Source organism: Columba livia, chromosome Z (assembly GCF_036013475.1).
Source record: "Columba livia isolate bColLiv1 breed racing homer chromosome Z, bColLiv1.pat.W.v2, whole genome shotgun sequence".
NCBI classification, from domain to species: Eukaryota; Metazoa; Chordata; class Aves; order Columbiformes; family Columbidae; genus Columba; species Columba livia.
This window is the reverse complement of record NC_088642.1, coordinates 64,070,609-64,090,129: the sequence shown is the minus strand read 5'-3', so window position 1 is coordinate 64,090,129 and position 19,521 is coordinate 64,070,609. Positions and strand designations below refer to the sequence as shown.

The 19,521-nt window shown below is 37.7% G+C and overlaps 1 protein-coding gene across 5 annotated transcripts in view; it reads left to right on the top strand.

Annotated features, from left to right (window-relative positions):
• Positions 1–19,521, top strand: part of TTC39B (tetratricopeptide repeat domain 39B) — a 79,024-nt gene that overhangs the window by 22,499 nt on the left and 37,004 nt on the right. For 2 of the 5 annotated variants that reach the window (XM_065046147.1, XM_065046149.1), the window contains exon 2: positions 4,081–4,115. The exons of 1 other annotated variant lie outside the window; for it this stretch is intronic. In XM_065046147.1, the coding sequence (XP_064902219.1) occupies positions 4,081–4,115 (35 nt within the window). Of the gene's footprint in view, positions 1–4,080; positions 4,116–10,849; positions 11,310–19,521 lie in introns of those variants that run through there. 2 more of the 5 variants (XM_065046148.1, XM_021288823.2) reach the window with 2 other exon arrangements.

Here is a 19,521-nt window from a genome sequence, read left to right as displayed (position 1 = left end):
ATCCTCTTGATGCTGGATACTAAAGTTTTCTGTTTTCTATTGTTTGCAGACTAATTTAAGGATCACATTAAGAACAGGAATTCATATTGAATTTCTTGTCAAAATTACCTTTCAGTCTTTCTTAGGAGTGTTGCTTTCCCTAATGCAAGCTTACCTTGTGCGTATGATTTCTTTGGTTTTTGCATGTGCATCTCCCCATTTGAAACTGACTTACTCAATGTTCCAAATCACTTAAAAGGAGTGTATTTTTTGTTATTCTGATTTGTATTCCACTAATTCTTTGTGGCTGAACATTTCATTAGCATTATGTTTGTTTCGAGAGTATTGATTTAAAACTGTATTGAACAGAAAGAAGCCTTGGAGGAATTACCTTAGAAACATTCTGGTTACAGCCTTTCACTGAGAGCTACTTATCCTGTTGTTTACTTAGCTAATTCTTAAAATAATGTATGTTTTATTGGATATCTTTTTAAAAACTAGAGCAGCATAGAATGTAAAAAAGCCTTGTCAAGTCTGAAGCTTGACATAAAAAATAGCAAACTTAAGACAATAATTTACTACAAGTCACAAGATATAGTCTAAAAGTTGCTTAAAGTTAAATGACTTAGGATGAATGTAAAAGAGAGTTTACTTTTGGTGCTACCATTTCTGTAATAAAGCAAGCAATTGTTTCCACTTTTTACCAGTGTGTTAGAACAAAAGTGCAGTCACTGGCAAACGTCCTGTGGTAGTTTAGGGGTCTCATTTGCACATTGTTTTTCATGAGGCTTTATAGGTGAATTGTAGTAATCTGAAAATGGTTTCTGTACAGAAAGTACAGGAGCTCGTCAGTTCTTCTGCGTTAATATACTGTGTCCATTTATGTCTCTGTCTGACTTTGACTCTTTTGGATTTGCAACACACGAGTGTCTCAAAGTTGTGTTAACTTAATTATTTTCAAACCTGTGTGCATCTTGAAAATGATGCATCAAAAAGATGTGAAATAGTACAATAATCAACTAGAAAAAAAATGAAGATCATGAAATTCAAGAAAAATAATTTTGAAACAGCTTTACTTGGTCAAATCTTGTGCCAGTTTTTTCCCACATCTGTGGAAAAGTCTGAATCATTTTTTTTTCATGCCATCTAGTGGCAGTTTTATTTACATTTGTGTTTTGTAAATTCTTGGATTGACATGTTCTCCGGAAAAGGTGCAATAACACAATAAAAATCTGTGGATCGCAGCATTAGCCAGCATTATGTGCTGACAGATGTGGTTGTTAAACTGTTTTTCTTGGCACTAACTTAAATTTGTTTTTCTGAGTAGAATATCTGAAAAGAAGCTGCATTGCCCTTTTTGTGAATTCGACTGCAGCTTGTGTTTCCTGAAGATTTCTGCTGAGTGTGTGTAGCTGATAAAACAAGGACATACTGGAGCAGGACCTTTGGGACTTGCTGTAGGATGGACCCGGGTCAGGTGAAGGAAATTAATGAAGGACTGCATTAACCTCAGTCTTTGTCATGTCTCTTCAGCCATGTAAATAAAGCAAATTGTATTCCTACAGTACTGCTGGTAGAGCAAAGAGGTCATAAATATGGCTGATTTATTTGCACACAGCTTTAGGCTTGAAGAAGCTTGTGTGCAGCCTGTCATCAGTGCTGAGTAAAACTATTTAGTTTGAATTAAGGAATCCGCTTTGCTGTGGACTAAAATGAACAAGCACCTCTGGAAACTGGTTATGGACTTGCAGCTGTTGTCGGCTGAAAATGCAGCGTTGGATTGAGCAGTTGAAGATGGGAACTTTACCAGCCTTCAATTGAATGTGCAAGAATGGATCTGTGTTTTGGGGCTGCTTCGTTACTCTGAGGAATGGATAAACTTTATCAATCCCTTGTTTTTTTTTTTTTAATTGTCATAATTCATATTATATGCATACCTATACAGCTGTGTGTGTTATATACAGCTTGAAAGTTTTCTAGATGTTCTGTATTTTTTGTAGCACTTCACTTTTAATTTTTTTCTCTTCTGGAACAGGCTTAATTTACAAGTAAGTTTTAATGGACTACTGAAGAAAAGTGAATATGTTCTGAGTACCTCTGAAGCATTTTGTATCTTGGTGGAAACATGATGAATCGCAGAACTTGTTCTGGGAAGAGCTGTTCTGGGTACTTCAGTTGCAGCCTTCTCCCTTACACTTGAGGATGATATAACTCTTTTTGCTGTAGTAGGCATGGAATGGAGTAGAAAATGGCTAGGCTTCTGTTTTAGTGCCTTGAACTTTCTTCTGTATGTAGGAAATCTGTGAGAGTCTGTAGAGCCAACTACAAACTTGTGTGAGACAGTTAAGGAAATGAGAACAAGATGTCAAGTTGAATGCCTTCTAATACCTGTTTTGCATGCAGTGCAAATGGGAAGGCACGCAGAACTTCATAAAAACTAGGGGTTTTTGTTTGTTTGTTTTTTAGCATTGAGAAAATCACCTTCAGCAATGTTGTTTTTAGCTCCCTTGAGTGGTGCAGGCCTTTGAGAGGCTGTGATTTCCCTCCATGCTTTAGTATGTGGGAAAGAATATCCAGGTTGTACTTTATCTTCTAAATGTTTAGATGTTTATTTGACCGGTGTGAATAGCAGGGAGCAAAATTCAGAAGGAGCCAGACATTGGAGGCCCTCATCGAAACAGAATGCACATTGTCTCTCCCTTTCTTCTTAGACGTATCTGCTGCTTGAAAGAGCAGGCAAGAGGCTCACGACACAGGTATTTTTACGTCTTGGTGTAAACTTCTGATTGTTACTGTTCTTTAGAAGTACTTGACAGTTAAAAGTACCTTGAATTTTGCTCATCAAGTTTGTTCTCATAGGAAGACTGGAGGTGTGCTCAAAAAGCTGTCAGTGTATTTTGTTTATTTGTTTTGCTGAATTTCTCCTCTTGTTTTTAGAAGTGGCTCACGGTGGCAAATAGTCTTCACAGAATCACTCTATTAGAAGACTGATGACTTAAGTCTGTTTGAGGAGTGACTGAGTAAGGTAGCAGTCCTTGGCTTGGAAAAAGGATTATTTGGATGATATAACAAAGGTTTTCAAAATCCTAAGTATCAAGGGAAGAGCAAGTAGGAATTGATTCTTCACCATCTTTCGATTCAAAAGCTAGGAACTGTTAAATAAAGGTATCAGGAGCCAGGTTCCAGTAGAAATTATTACTTTGTACAAAATGGGTGGCAGACTTGTGAAATCACTCACTGACATTATGACTACATGAATAAAAAGAAGTCCACATGGTATCAGGGGAAGGCTAGACTGATACGTGGAACATAGGTCTACTGAAAACCAGCAGATGGAACAAAGCACATCAAAGCCTGGAATTCCCTGAGTTTCCAAAAGCTGGAAAGTGTGGGGTGGTGAGAAGGACGCAGCAGGGAGGGCGGTTTGCATTGTTGTCTCTGATACACACTCTACAGATCAATTTTGGAAACTGGATACAGAAACAGATGAGCCTTGAGCTGAACCATTCTGACCATTTTATGTTTATGCGTCTCTTCCTTTATCTGAATTTGAAATTTGAACCTAGGTGGAAAGAGGTTTAAATCTGGGTGGAAAGATGGCTGGATCAAGCTGTTCACACAACTGCTACTAATGCATGAGCTGGCTGTATATGCACGCTATCTATAATGCATTCTGGACTTAGTATATGTACTCTGTGTATCAGCTGTAGGCTTAGAACACTTCATTTTAACTTTTTCTTAATGTGTAGATATGCCAGTCTGCTAGGGCATCCTGGTTATATCAGATGTGCTGTATAACTCCTGAGGCATTAGTCTATATTATATTCTGTGATTTACAGGTGGAAGTTTGGGAGTCTGAAAAGGGAGAGGTCTTTGGTTTAACATAACTGTAATCTGGTGCACTAGGCCCATAGGAAATGTATGTGTTTGGGCAATGATTCTCACTGAAAGCATAACAAAAAGCCAGTAGACTCTGAATATTCCAATTCTTACTGTATGTTGCAGAAGTGCTATCTAGTAATGGTAGCTTTCTGCTGTGTTACCAAAAGAGTTTAAAAACCCATGCACGTTTGATTAAAATAGGTATTTTTATTTTTGCAGGAAAATTTTGAAGATGCCTTTGAAAACATCCCTGTGTAAGTAGATTTTTTAAAAATGTGTGTTTTTAATAAAACTGTATATGTTTTTTATAAGTCTCTGCCATTATTCCAGCTTTTACAATATGCAAGTTTTGAAGTTGCTGTAATACCCTGTTGTGTGTTTTGTTTTGTTGTGTTTTGTAAATTTTAATTCTTTCTTCCTCTTTGGGAAAAATAACTTGGAGCTCCATTTTAGCGGTTTTGATCTACATTTTGTCCAGATTGAATGACCTGGTTGCAGTCAACTGGCAGAAGATATAAGGCGTGCAAGTTTCAATAGCACCATTCTATCAAACTGTTAAAACTTTTTCAGTTTAGCTTCTTAGAAATCTTTATTCCACTGTTATACCATGAATGGAAAATGGGATTTGGAGTGTATCTGTATCATAGGCCTATAAAAGCTTCTGATAGGGAAGGCTCTTTGTTACTTTCATGCAGTGTTACTGGCCTTGAGTAGCTTTCATCAAATATTTTCAGGTAGTGAGGTTGTTCTAGTTAGCCAGCTTTATAAAAGGTCTGTAAATTCTTAACCGTCCTGAGTAGCAGAGAAAAATGGAAATTTCTTACCAAGAAAGCTTTGCAAGATTCTGAAAACTTACAAGATCATCTTCTTGTTATAATTAAATACTTCGATTATTAATGGCTGTGGTAAGTTTTGAATATTTCTGTCAGTACTTTCTTCTGGATTCCCTGTGTGCACTGCAGCTGACAAAAGAATGTGCCATGAGCACTGAACTAATGGAGCTTCATTTCATAGGAGTATTGTCTTATGAACCTATACCTTACCCCTCAAGATGACTGAAGCTTTCCCTCCACAGGTCCTCATGACCTCCTTACCTTTCATTTCCCCCAGCTGCACCTGTGTCCTCCTTACTCCTCCCAGTCAACAGGTAGCTTGATTTTTCAGCAGGCCAGCAAGATGGGAAATTGAGTATTATACCGTAGTCTTTCCCTCAGTAAGCACCCCTTCAGGTATTTCTGCACAATCCAGATATTAATTTTAATTCTCTCGTGAGACCACTGCTTCTCTGTCAAACTTGGCTGACTGAAACTGGCCAATAGGTTAAAATATTAAGAGTGTAGAGACATGTGAGTGGACAAGATAGCATGATTGTGTATGCTGTTTCCCTTGAAAATGAGATACACAGAGAGGCTGTTCTGTTTGTATTTGAGCAGTGAGCGTGGGATAATCTCAGCGGGAATACTTGCTGCAGATGACTTGCTCTATGTTCATCAATTAGCTGCTCTGCAGTTATAGAAATTACATAGGAGTGTATTCTTTTGTATCTGGGCAGGACTCTGCACTTGATTAGACTCTCTGCTTTCTCAAATACTTCAGAAACCTGCCTAAGGAACTGAAAAAACGTTGGGACTTTGTGTGGAAGCTTTCAGTATTGTCTTCCTTGAAACTCTTTGGCTGTAGTTTTCGAGTGATGCTGGTAGTTTGCCTGAGGGGAAGCCTTTCCCAAATCTCATGCTACACTGGTTATTCTTGAACTTTCTCTGTCTAGAATTAGTGGTAGGTTTTTTCTATTAATAATACAGTAGTGGAAATTTGGAAATGTAACTATATTGAAACAATGAATTACTAGAGATTCAACCTTTTTGGAAAGCTGTATCTGTTGGGTTTTTTTGTTGTTTTTTTTTTTTTAATTTTACTGTTGATAACATTAATCTTAAAATTTTGCTATGTATCCATGTTTGAATCTCTCTTATCTCGTATAAGAGTGATGTTGTTACAGCTCTTTGATGGTATACCTGGCATTAGTTTGAGTGTCTTACTGCAGTTTGGTTATACTCCATTGAATTCAGGTAAAATGGGCCTTTTTTATGGAGAGTTGCGACTGCCAAGGCTGTCGATGTTTATGTATGAGATCAGAGCTGTTTCAAATTCTGTTGAATCAACTTGTTTAGAGAATTTGGAAAGAATGTGTGGGAACCATGTCTTCATAGTACTTCATACGCCACTGTGTAATTTTTCAGGTGAAATGTGTATAGAGTAACACTGCTCTGTATACTGCTCCAGTAAATGCCAGCAAACTATTTTGCTAATCTAACTTGGCTTTAACTGGCTTTATTCCCTAAATATGATTGCTTAACTGTGGATACAAGGTTGCGCAGGTTAGATGTTAAAAGGGCAATGAGTTATCCTAAGAGGGTAAAATCCTTCCCTGAATCTCTAGAGCTGGCTGTTGTATCTGAGGACAGGTCCAGGAGGAAATCAGTCTTTGCTCCGATTGTCTAAATGGATTAGATTCTTTATCTAAACTCTTTTTTGATCTTCTACTCATGGTGGCTACTGTAGTTATACACAACAACTCCAAAATGGTGTTTGTAATTACCCCAAAATACTTGTTTTGTAAAAACAGGAGGGGGCCGTTAGATGGACTTCCACCTGTAAATGCAGTTCTCTACTCAGTGGTGCTAAAGCCAGAGATGGGCTCTTACAGTAGGTCAGTTTGCCATTTTGCTTAAAACAAGCAGTAGTATTTCACCTGGTATCTTCTCTACCAAAGAGAGTTACTAAGTTTTCAAAGTACTGGCTTGGCGATAACATTGATATAGCATCTTCAACCTTACAAAGAGGATAGGTGGGATATATGTCAAAGGAAATTTGCCATTATATATTTGTGTTGAGTAAGAACTGGTTAACTCAGAACAGCATATTCTGTTGTAAAAGGAACCAGGTAACTGGAGACAAATGGTTCTGTCTGTTTTGGAAATTCAAGCCTCTGCCAAGAAGTTTTGTGGTGGCAAGGTACTTCTTACCAAACTTTTCCCCATGTTTCCACTGGAGTGCGTGCACACTTGTAAGTTTTGGGCAAATCTGTTTCACAAAGTAACCTAATGCTATTACCTGCCAAGCAGGTAACGTGTTCAAAATCATACATGAATGGAACTGATTTATGTGTGTTTTGTTCTTTTATTCTTGCTAAAAATACTTCCTGAATCTTATTGTGGAAAACTTATGAATTTTAATTCTGATCACGCTAAACAAGATGATTCTCAACTTTATGACTTTTTAATATATATTTTTCTGCTACGTTAATTTTTCCCAAAATTATTCAGCAGTTATTCCTGTGGAATGCAGAGATCCATGTTTTCTGTTGCTAGAGTATAATTTTGTAAATTATCTCTTATTTGGTGTTACAATAAGAGGACTAGAAAGGGTCTAAGTTCTTGAGAGCTTTTAACTATCACCATATTATGGCTAGCATCTACTGACCTTGTCACTGCTGTTTTGATTTCTATATGTATTTTATCCTCTGAAGTTCTCAGTTTGTTAGGAACTCATATGAAATTTTAATTTTACTGGATTTCCTCCTATCTCATTTCACTCACTGGTCCACTCACATGTCATCTCTATGTGACAGGAACAAGTTACCATCAAGTTATTGTGCTTTTCCATGTTACTGGTTGGCATGCTGTTTTTTGTTTGAGGTAGAGACAAGATGGTGTTTTCGATGACTGTTGCAAACACTTCGTATACAGAGGAAGACTTTGTGTTGTGCTATTTGTATAGAAATTTCTTACACCAGACCCTGAGTTTTGGCATCAGTGGAAAGATAGTGAGATCTCATTTAAACACGTTTAAAAAACTACATAGTGAAAAGGTAGGAGCTAGAATTCTGTAGAAATGAGACAAATGATTTTTGATGAATAATGTAATTCTTAGAATTTTCTTGATTTCTGCAGAAAGAGGCGTATTTCATTGCTATATTATCATTCCTCTTTTGCATTTCCTTTTCCTACCCAAAGCTGGATATTGTTAATCCTTGATCCTACCAAAGCAGCTCTGTGTGGTATTACTAGGGTGACAGATTAACAGCCAGAAGTGTTTAAGGAAGTTAGAGCAGGTTATCCCTGTAATCTCAGAAGTGTAGTTAAGATTTCAGTTATACCTGCACATGTGTGTGTTTTGTCAGTGAAGGAAGCTGAACAGCTGAGGAAATGGCCCTAAATTCAAATTCAAATTCAGGGAGTCAAAAACTTTTGACAACAGTGCTTGTCTCTGTAAATTTGAACTCAAATTCTGATATTGTCTTAACATGGTGAGAAACAACTATGACAATTTAAATGATCAGGGCTTTATTTTGTTAGTTTGGTCCTCAAGGTCAAGGGGGAAAAGAAGTCCAGTAAAGGAGATTTTTGCATCCAGGAAATACAACAGTGTGTTTCAGTAAGTGGGACCCAATTTCAAAGCAATATGGCTTTTGATACTGCAGTATTGCTTTGTAATGAATCCATCTTTTTGAAACACCCTGTATTTTCACAGCTACATAAATATGACACAGTAGCCATTTTATATTGTCAGTCTCAATATTTGGAGCAGCAGTAGTCTAGACACCAACCAGCCTAATCTCACTAATCCTTCTCTACCCCAAACAATTCTTGGATTATAAATTGTTTAAGTTTGAGGGGGTTTGAGTGGGCAATAATTATGTATCTTCCATTATTCATTGCAACTACACCTTTTGCCTCTGATGTCAGATTTCACTGCGTGTTTGTATTTGACCAGAAGTCTTCAGGCCACATTGTGCAGTTTTTGTTTTGGTATCTTCTGTTGACTTTGAAATTTGCAATTCTGCCTGTGTCCTTATCTTCTTAGATAGCAAGTGGTGAAAAAACCACAGCAGGGGGCGAGGGGTAAACAACCAAACAAAGCAGCTCAGAGACATTCTTCACAGAACTGCCCCAAACTTTGCATCTCTTCCACACCATACCTTCCCTGAAAGGCTGGGGTACAGAAATGTAGCACAGCCGGTTTTTCTGTGATCCAGTGTTGGCCAAAATAAGTTTGTCTTAATTGAGCCTAAATGTTTAGGTTACTGCTTGTGACTTGCTCATCCATGGTAAACAAATTGACACCATGGCAGGGAACTCAGATAATATTTTTGCATGGGGGTTCCTGGAGACTTCTGGTGTCTATTAATTATCACAGTAGAATCTCAATGTTGTGCTGGAATGGGTGATCCACTGATCACATCTGTGTTTTCTTTCTTTAAATTTCTTTCAGGAAATTAATGTTTATCCTGTACTTTAAAAGCAACTGCATAATGCTATTTGAGGTCATGCAACTCAAGTATTGCCTTCTCTGAATAACTTCAGAGACTTTGAAAGGGATGTGGACTTTTTATTTGGTGGTGCAATCTTTAAGTCATTAGTGCTTTAGATAACAAAATGAAAAGTCGAGCTCTGACTCATAGATGAAAAAAATAAAAACTTGCAGGCTGTGATTTGCGCAAATATTGAGAAGGAGGATTATTTTTAGGGAAAAAGGATTGAAAAACGGGTTTGCCACATACTTTATTTTAGACTATCAAAAACCCAAAACCTCTCTGGTCTTATATTTTGGTTGTTTCTTTTGGTTTGGCGTGTTCCCCCCTTCTCTCCCTGATGACTGAAAACTGTCTCAGAGCATTTTGGGAAACAATCTGAGCGGAATGTGGCTTGAGTGTGCATTAGTCGTTTTTTCTTTAAGAAAGTCCAGGGGAAGTCTTTTGAATGTGTTGATATTTGCAGGCAGAAATCCTGCTTTCGTCAGTTTTATGGAAATGTGCTGCTGACACTTTATCGGCTTTTACTGGGAAATACTTTCTGAGGCCTCAAGTGTGGACTGTCTTCAACTTACGCTGAGTTAAGGACAGAATATTTTCTGTTTCGTGTGTGAACTGAGTCAGTTTTGATCTGGCTGCTCAAGCTTGATTCAAAACAGGTTTACCTTTCACGCACTGTCAAGGGGAGAGAAATGCTGGACTATCCCTGCTCCCAAAGTGTTAATACAATAAGTGAAAATAAACACTGCTTCCAAGTCACGTGGCAGAGAAGTCAGATGTCTCTGAACTCCTCGGTCTTTACGGCTGTTAGGTAGAATTTCAGGAAAAAAGGGCAAAACATTGTGATTTTAATGGTGCTGTTGTCCAAGAGTTACAGCTGTCCATCTCATCTCTGTCCTGCAAAGCCTGTCTTACCTGATCATAGCCCTTGGCTTCCTCAGGTGTTTTAGGAAATACTATGTAACCCTTTCCTCGCATGTTGCATTCTCCCTTGTATTTTCAAAATAGGTTGCAGTATTACTGCTGTTATTAGTTAGCACCCATCTGAAGAGAGTCAATGCAAATCTAGTTTCCTGCATTGTGTTTTAAAGGCTTACTCTGAGGTGTTGTTTTGAGTAAATCTCAGTTCATGACAGTAAATACAGCTAGGAATAGGTACTATTAGCCCAGGTGGTACAGCTTTAAAGAATACTTTTCAAAGGCAATGGTGAAGGGCATAGTTTAATTTTCTGCTGCTTAGCTCCCATGTGCTGAGTTGTCCCATATCTCATCTGGAGAGATTAGACCAAGGGGTTGAAACTATCCCCGTTACAGCTGTTTTGCTTCTGATTCCTACTTTCTCCTATTCCTGCTGATATTTGTGAAGATAACTTTTATACTGGCTGTCTCTCTGTGCTGTGCTTTATTTTGGTCATGGGACTCTAGCTATTATAAAAATTCAGATTTCTAGGGAAGGAATATCAAAGGGTTAATAATAATAATAAAAAAATTGATTTGTTTGAGTACTGCCAAATAGTGAAAATCAAACATGAGCTAGTTTTCTTCAGTTCTGCTTGCTACTAGCTCTTGTATGTTTGATCTATTTTTGCTGCAGTTGCGTTAGTATACTTTCTCTTTTCTGTCTCTAATTGTACCTTTTTTTTTTTTTTTTGTATGCAGGAAATACTGAGGTAACTCCCTTTTTGCCTATAAATATAAATCACTTTGCGTTCCTCCTGTCTCCATTTTCTCCTTGCAGTTAGAAGTGATGGATTAGAATTAGGCTGCAGCACAGATTGGGAAAATCTCCCAGCATCCTCTTCCCGCAGAGGCATCAGCTTCCAGCATTGACTGTAGCTGCTGCCACTCTAATTGACATTTCTTTTGAATTCGGCTATGGAGAGTGCCTGTGATGCCAGCTGCTGGCTTGTGAACTTCTATCCGTTTATTATTCCTGCCTGATAACTCATTAAAGAAGCTTCATGGATATTCAGAAATAATCAGTTTTCTCTTTATGCTTTTCTTCTGCGAGTTGTTTTTTTTTTTTCTTTTTTTTGTGTGTGTGTGCGGTGAAAAAAGAACAGAGTGAGAGAAGCAGCACTTATTTTTGCATAAGGACTGTGCTTACATACCTGAAGTTAGCTGAATTAACCCTGTAAGTATATTATCTCTGCCGACTAGTCCCTGAAATCATGAATGTGGTAGTCAGATTTATGGGGTTTTATCTGTGAAAATTTACTTTGGCAGGTATGTTGCACACTTAAACTACAAATATATATATATTTTTTTTTGGATGGATTTCCTTGAAGAGGCAAGAAAAATGATATATTCACAATGGGTTTGTGAAATAATTGTTTTTCCTCTGCACTTTCCAGTGAACAATGCTTTTAGAGAGCAGAAGCTTCTCTGCTGATGTCAGTGCTTAATCAGCTCGGATGCTGTAGGTTATAGAACACTGCAAGGTGTGTACTTTGGGATGCCATTCTTTAAAATGTTTTAATTTAAGGGTAGTATCAGACTTGTAGCTATCTTTTGCATTTGTAGAGCATATCTTCTACTCTTGGTAGCTGTGCTGATTTAATCATTTAAGATTATGTAATTTTTTACTTAAATATAAATATTTAATGTGATACAGTTCTGTGCTTTCTAAATCCTAAATGTTAAATATAATACAGTGTACTTTTAGAGATTTTAGTAACTTAAGGTCTACAACGTTCGCAATAAGTTCACTGTGTAATAAATTCCAGTAAATTGGTTTGAAGTTTAGGAGGAATGTCTTGCTAGGATCACACTGTCCTAATTGTCTCTTTGAATTTGAGCCAATACTTGTGTGACGCAGTGTTAGTGCCATAAACATCTGGCCTGATCTGATGTCCTACTTGCTGCGTGATTTATTTCTTGTTTTTTCCATAAGTGGCATTTTTATTCATTTTATGTAAAACTGTCAGTAAGCTGTCACTGTTATTTACATATGCTCCCTCTTTCAGGAGGATCTTTTTCAACCTGTTTTCTTATCAGCTTGTCTTATTTAGACCTGCTTTCTAAGAGAAACAGTGAAGATATTACATTTTATTTTGGTGGCTATCTATACCTGCGTATTATACATTAAGTTTTGGCAGTGTCACTCTCTGGCGTATTCAAGTGCTTGTTTTTACATACAGTGTTGCCTATATTGGCATCAGCTGGAGTATTAGATATTAACTATTAGTATGATAAGGGGTCTTCAAAGGCAGTAAATTCTCAGTTTACTCACAAAGATCTCATGGTAAAACATACATCTAAAAACACTGTTGAACCACTGAGTTCTATTAATAAATCTGATAGCAGCCTTCTATAGTGCTGTGCATTTCCTTTAGTGTCCAACAAAACAGTGTAAAGCAGGTTCTTCTGCCTGCAAACAGACATGGATATTGCTTTGTTTTTTTCTTGCCCTTCTGTCAAACTGTGGTCAGTTCTAGATACTTGTGATCTGATTGTTTGGTAACAGTTTTTAGAATTACATATATTTTACAATGCTGTGTCAGACCCATGCTGGAGTAGCTTGATATGCTTGAGCAGGATTATTTCACAATCATTTTATTGATCAGATGAACTGTATGTGTATATTCAAGTGGGTAAATAGAACCCAGGTAGTTCTCACATGTCTTGCTCCCACAATATGGCTGATTCATTATGGAAAATGTGTGTCTTGCTTACTGTGCATGTGCAGTGCGGTTTGCTGTTGAACTTCAAGAACTTAGTGTCAGATGAAACTGCTGATCTTTCTTTTCCCCCCTCAAGTGGTAAAAACACAGGCCTTGCAACAAACTGATTATTGCTTAGGGAATCTGATCTGTGGTCAGTCCAAAAGTGAAAGATTTGTGACTGTTCATGTCTCTTTCTTTACAGAAAAAACAAAAAAAAACAAACAAACAAACAAAAAAAAAAAACAAAAAAAAGAAAAAAAAAGAAAGAAAAATAAAAGGTAGCTAGAAATGTAGTCTGTCTTTTTATGTTTTCAGACGGGTTGACGGTGATCTTGGCTGTGGTGGGTGCTGGTCAGCCAGTACAATGGGCTTAGTCTTGACGCTGTTCCTGTGACACCTGAGACTCAAACAGATGATCAACTTTGCCTTGGTTTTCTTCCTTTGTGCTTATTCAGTTGCTTTATTGCGTCTGTAGAATAATAATAATGTGCGAAGATACAGCAAAAACTATTTTCTTGTGATGTTCAGATGCTGCACTGGTATAGATAAGCAAGTTCCATATTGTCAGCAAGAGGGACCATCGGGAAAATTCCTTATCTCGTTACCTCTCTGTGCACCCTCACTTAGGGACATAAAGTAAGTGTTTGGAAGCAAAACTGTTTGATCACTTTCTTGTGTTACGTTACCAGATTCTCATGACGCAGCACTGTAGGCGCTGGGCTGTTCTCTAACTAGAACAGAGACAGTCCTGTGTGTGCACCCAAAGTTATAGATCACAAATAAGACTCATATGCAGAATGTAAAGCAAAGAGACATTATTGGTCTCCTGCCAGGTGGTGGTCCAACATTGAAAGTTTAAGGTCAAATGAGATTTTTAAGAAGGAATTTTTGCTTATATATAAAGATTTTGGTGTTTCAGGGCTTTTGATGCATTTAATTCATAAGGCAGTACTACACATATTTCTACTGCTGAGAGCTGTAATAATTCCTGAAATTTAGAAAAGCTGAATTAGAACTTGCTTTTCTAAAGAGGAAGAGAGGGCAGACACCCCTCCTAAAATGCCAGCAGCTTCCTGCACCCCTTCCCCTGCCTTTTCAGGGGTCTATGAAAAGCTGTCAGTTTGAACTTTTTTGGACAATACTAGGGTAGGGATAAAAACTGTAAAGTCATTCTCCGCTTGTTTTCATGCATATTATTTTAATAATTGTTGTTTTTCAACAGGGACAACTGCCTCTTTGTTTTCCTTAGTTACCTCTTCCCTTCTTACTGTCTCTGTTTTTTGGAGCACTGCAACTCCTTTTGTGCAACTGTTCCTTTTGAAAAAAAGAGTTTTTGATGCTTTCTCTTTATTACATATACAAATGTATAATATCAGCTAGCTACTGTTTCTTCTTTTTGCTCTACATCAACTTTTCTGCCATAGCTGTAAGAAGAGGTGGAAGAAAGAATTTAATTAAAAAAAACACACAAACAAACTCAAACCCAACAATAAACAAAACCCCAAAAAACAACCACAAAAAAACCCCAGCACTATTAAAGAAAAATAATATGCCCTAGTGATGAGATTGCTTTATCATGCAAAGGATAGTAAAGGCAGATCCCTTGGTATTGTGGCAACAGTCCAGGGGCTCCCTGATGCAGATTTGCAAATAACTGGCTAAATGCTACTATTTTGTGGTCAAGTAGCTTTGGGGACGAAGGTGCAACCTCTCTGAACTGAATTACCTCCTTGTGTGGCATTTCCATCCTCCACTGCTACAAGTTCTGTGGGTGGATTGGTGTCTCCAAAATTCGTTTGAAAGCTGATACCCAGGAGGGGCTTGGGTAGGAACAATGCTGTTTGTCTGCTGTGGAATGTGATTTTAAATACTCTGTGCAAGAGAGTCCTGAGGGAGAAAAAAGTAAAAATAAGTGTGTTACTTTAGCAGTTTTGCCAAAATACCAGGCTATGTAAACTAATGTAATATAAAATAAATGACCATTGTTAGGGGATGGCTGTCTGTTGTGTGCTTTTCTGATTATTTTTGTTTGTTGTTGTTTTTTTTTTTTTTCAAAAAACAGCCTGTTGTTGAATGGATCATACTATAGTAAGCTTTTAGAGTAATTTCTGCCTGTTTGCAAATTTAGCTAGCACAGCACTGAATAGTTTTGCTGCCAGTTGAGTTTCCTTAAATGAATGTTTAGCACACAGACTACAGCATGTGTTGGTGAAGTTCTGAAACAGTGAAGACTCTACGCCTTCGAAGGAATAAAGTCTGTCTTGCATCAGCATGGATTTTTTTTCAGTGCTTCCCATAAGCTGATAAGATCTCCATTGAATATGTAAACTACACAGTTTTATTGATCTAAAATTCATGCTTCTCATAAAAAGGGATGTGTGCAAAATGAATGCAGAATTTGCTGTGGAGTTAAACTATGACTAGTGCATTTACTGTATGGGTAAAAAAGGTTAGCATTCGCTATACTGATCAGATAGCTGTAGTTTGTAGACTTTCTATATTAATTATAATAGACTAGGACAGGAAGTGATTTATGTAAGTTGGAAATAATTTCGAACTTCTAGCCTTATGGCTCAGGATTTTTCTGTTGTGTTTTTGTAGGTGGTGTTGAAGTCTGGGTTTTAGATTAAATATTAAAACAGTTTGCAAAAAGATTTTATGATAGAAAACGTTATTGATTACTTGGTGTTGTATCTGATTATTTTTAAACTAACACATTGGCTTAAGAATTTTTTTGTTCATAAACTGGAAGTGGTTAGCAGTTTAAAAATACTGTGATCCCTTTGATATAAAGGTTTTAACGTGCTTTAATTTGTTAGCTACAAGAAATATCCAAATGTGAGAAAGGTTAGTCAATTTGGTTCCACCTTTCTGAATTGTGCTCCAGATGGGAGGAATGCAGAGCATGCGTACAGAAGAAAATCCAGCTTCATGGAGGCCTGCCTGATGCACGTTGCGTTTCCAGAGCCTGGGTCCTGTCCTTACTGGGTCCAGCAAGATACTGAAAGACCGTTGCCAGCACTAGTGTAGTGTGGGGTGAGGGGTATGTACGGTTCCTTGGTCAGGTCAGTAGTCCTAGGAGAGAATGGCGCATGCTCTGCTCTCGTGAGGGTTCCTTAAGGTCAAACTTCGTACAAAAGTTGTTCCTGAAAGTGGTGCATCTGTTCTTATATTTATTTTAAAACAAAACAAACCCAGGCCAAACAGAGGTCCCGCACTTCTGAGTTTTAGGAGTAGTGCCTTGTTAGAAAGCTCTTCTTTTTGCATTTATGAGCAATTCCTGATGTTCACTGTATGTAAGCCTTTGGATTGTACTGCTGAGGACAATGTAAGCCTTCAGCCACCCTTCACTGAACAATCTTGAACTTAAAATGCAGACCTAACAGAATATCTCAGCAATATTTGGCAATAAGCTTATTTTATGTCAGCTTTTGCTTCATGTCATAGAAGTGTTGGTGGCTGTTTGTAATGAGGAGTGGTGCCACCTGCTTCTCAGTGGTCAGGTATGTAAGTGGTGCTCCTACAAAGCATCTCACTGTTCATCTGATGACATTTATACTTCTGTTGCAACTTGGTGTCTGTGCAAATGACAGATAAAAGTGATAACAAATAGCACTGTCCCTTTGGAAATGACCCAAACTAGATTTTGGTACATCACTGAGCAGAAGAGTGAAGTAGTGCTGTAGGCTCATACATGAATGAAGGGTGGGAGGGAAAAGGTGAAAAAGGTTTTTTTGTCTCAAATGGCTAACTTAATGGTGAGGAGCAATATACTTTCCAAATATGGAGAAAATTATTTGAAGAGATATTTCCAGATAGCAGAACTAATAGCTGAGTTTTCTGTATGCTTGCTCAGATATGGTGGATAGTCATGGGTGTATGTTACTGTTAATGTCAAAGCAATTTCTACTGGAAATTGCAAATCTTTGCAGTTTCTAGCTGTGCATATGAAAAGAAGGCCAAATGCAGTCCTATAATAGATTTTTCAAGGACATAAACATTGAAAAATGTTCATAAGGAGATGAGCAGTCCTCAAAACATTTCATAGAGACGGGAGACCACCATCTATTTGGAGGAACATTACATCTAAGACATTACTAAGAATCATAGTTCAGTGATGTTTCTGAAAGAAGCCATAGTAGAGAAGTTTCTTATATGTTGCCCATAGACAGGGATGCTACTTTGCTTTTTCTGATTCAAGCTTTCTGGGAAAATCTGACAGTATACAGAGGCAAGGTGTTGAATCACGAGAAGAATTGGCATACATTGGTGAAGGATAAAATAATTGAAGAAAATAAGAATTCTGGGGTTTTTTTATGTTGTTATTGTGTAAATCTGGGAAGAAAATGTCTCTATAACAGTAAAGGATGACTGTGTTTTCCCTTCAGTGACACTGAATAGAGAGGAGGAGGAGGAGCAGACTGCTACAGGACTTCCTAGGCTTGAATAGACAGTGACTGGCAGGGATCAAGAGCTGACAACCTGTTCATTGCCAGTTTCCTCATTCTTAAAGCATGCCTGTTGAATATTGCAGAATGAAGAATAGAAGTATCCTTGTTCTAGTGACACACTGCTAATCTAAGGCATAGTTCAAACGTAACAACACAGCATGAGCAGGGACACCGGGGACAGAAAGTCTTCGTGTTGCAGTGACACGAAGTGTCTGGGTCATCTGAGTTTAACCAGTGATTGGTGATTTGGTGGTGGCAATTTCTAAATGTTTTGGATCTTTTCTGAAGAGTAAGACCAGCCGAGAGGACACCAAGTATATCTTGGTATGTAGGCCATGCCAGGTGTGAACATGAAGTGATGGTTTAATGATATCTCTATGAGCTGTAAACTGTGACCTGTTTGAGTACTGTAGTTTGAGTACAACTTTTTATCTTGGCTGGGAGAAAGTCTTCTAGGGAGACAGTGGGTTGCAGCTCCCACAGAACTCTCTTGAAGGCTTGAGTTTGTTTAATGCTAAGTGTGCATGGCAGTGGACATGAGCACAGAGCTCAGTGGCACGTATGTGGAAGAAGCACTATGTCCATGCACAGCGGTCCCCTCAGAAATGGAAGGAGGAGGAGAGGGATCCTGTCAGCTAAAAAGCATCAAGGTCACCACTGTTCTTGGACACTAGGAAGGATCAATACACTTAGAGCAGTGTCCAAAAATACCCTGAGCCTCCTAGCCAGGAAAATGGAGCTATTGAGTAGTTTCTGGTGAGGATCAGCTGCTATTTACTGTCAAGAAGTCCTATCTTAGCTGTTTAAGATGCGTGACAAGAGTGTCTTTTTGACATGGTAGAACATAAACAGTTAAATATTGGGTTTTCTAGCTGAAGGTATTCAGTGCTACGAAGGGGCAGCTCTACTTGAAAGCATAGAAGCATTCTGAATAATGACTGTAGGTATCAGATTCTGACCATATATTAGGAATATTTAACTTATCATCTTCCTGCAGAGAACAAGATCTGCCTGAGAACAATATGTCTTAATGCTGTTTTGTCACCATTAACTTGGCAGTAAATACTCTAGCAGATGCTTGCATGTATATTACTCAAAAAAAATTCTATAAGGTGGTAATGTCTTTCTTTCCTACCTGTTAATACTGTGGTTGACACCCAGAATGGTTTTCATTTGGGGCAAGCACCATTTAAAGATTCTTCTGATGAAGCTTCCCTAAGAGTTAAGGGTCACTTGTTTGCTAAATTATTTATTTCCTGTGAAAGTGTTCTTTTAGATGTATAATGCATCTTCTTTTCTTGATCCTTATCATCAAACTAGCATCCTCTGCATACACCCTAATTTTTAGAAGACCTTATTTTCACTCCTATTATTTGTGTCAAATGTGTGTTTTAATGTGGGTATCTTAAAATTAAATTGTTATTGCTAGTTTCACTTCCCCCCCACCCCCCAAAGAAATTTTGCTTTGCTACTGTTAATAACTTCAGATATTTTCAGTATCTGTAGCCAAGTGAGACTTTGGTTAGCAAGAACAGTAGCTGTATAAACCCAAGTTGCTGGCAATTAAATGTTGTTTATCAGATGAGGCTGGCTATTTTGTCTGTGTAGTAAAAGAGCAAACAAATGGTTTTAGAAGTTCAAGAACTGAATACTGCAATCCCTATTCAGGCAATGTATTGCTTGCACACTTAAGCCTAGCCTAAGCCATGTTAATAAAGTGGTGTGGAACTCAGTTCTAAATATATGATTAAAAATGTGTAAAAATATAGTTAGATCAAAGGTAAACTTTACTGCAGTTCTTCTGTTTCTAGCTCCAGAATCCCCTTTCAAGAGAAGAATTGGTAGGTCATTGCAGCAGGCGTGATTGTATTAAAGGCTGATTAAATCTCCTGCAGATACAAAGACAGCAGCGTATACCAAGTTCTTAGGCTATGAATTTGCAGTTCAGGAATGCTCTTACACTGGGCCCTGATGTGGACAGATAGGTGTTACTGCCTAACTCATTACATGTTTAAATAACTTTCTTTTAAATACTAGAGCAATTACTTTTAAAATTTGTTTATGCTAGTATTTATGTTCCCATTTTAATCAACCTGTAGGGGAAAAAAGGAAGGAGACTTAAGAAACTGTAAACTGTTAGACATATTAAATTACTAATGCTCTTGCTTTGTGTACATCTTGGAGATTGTCACATTGATAATGAATATTGCAAAATATCTCAGGGTTTTTG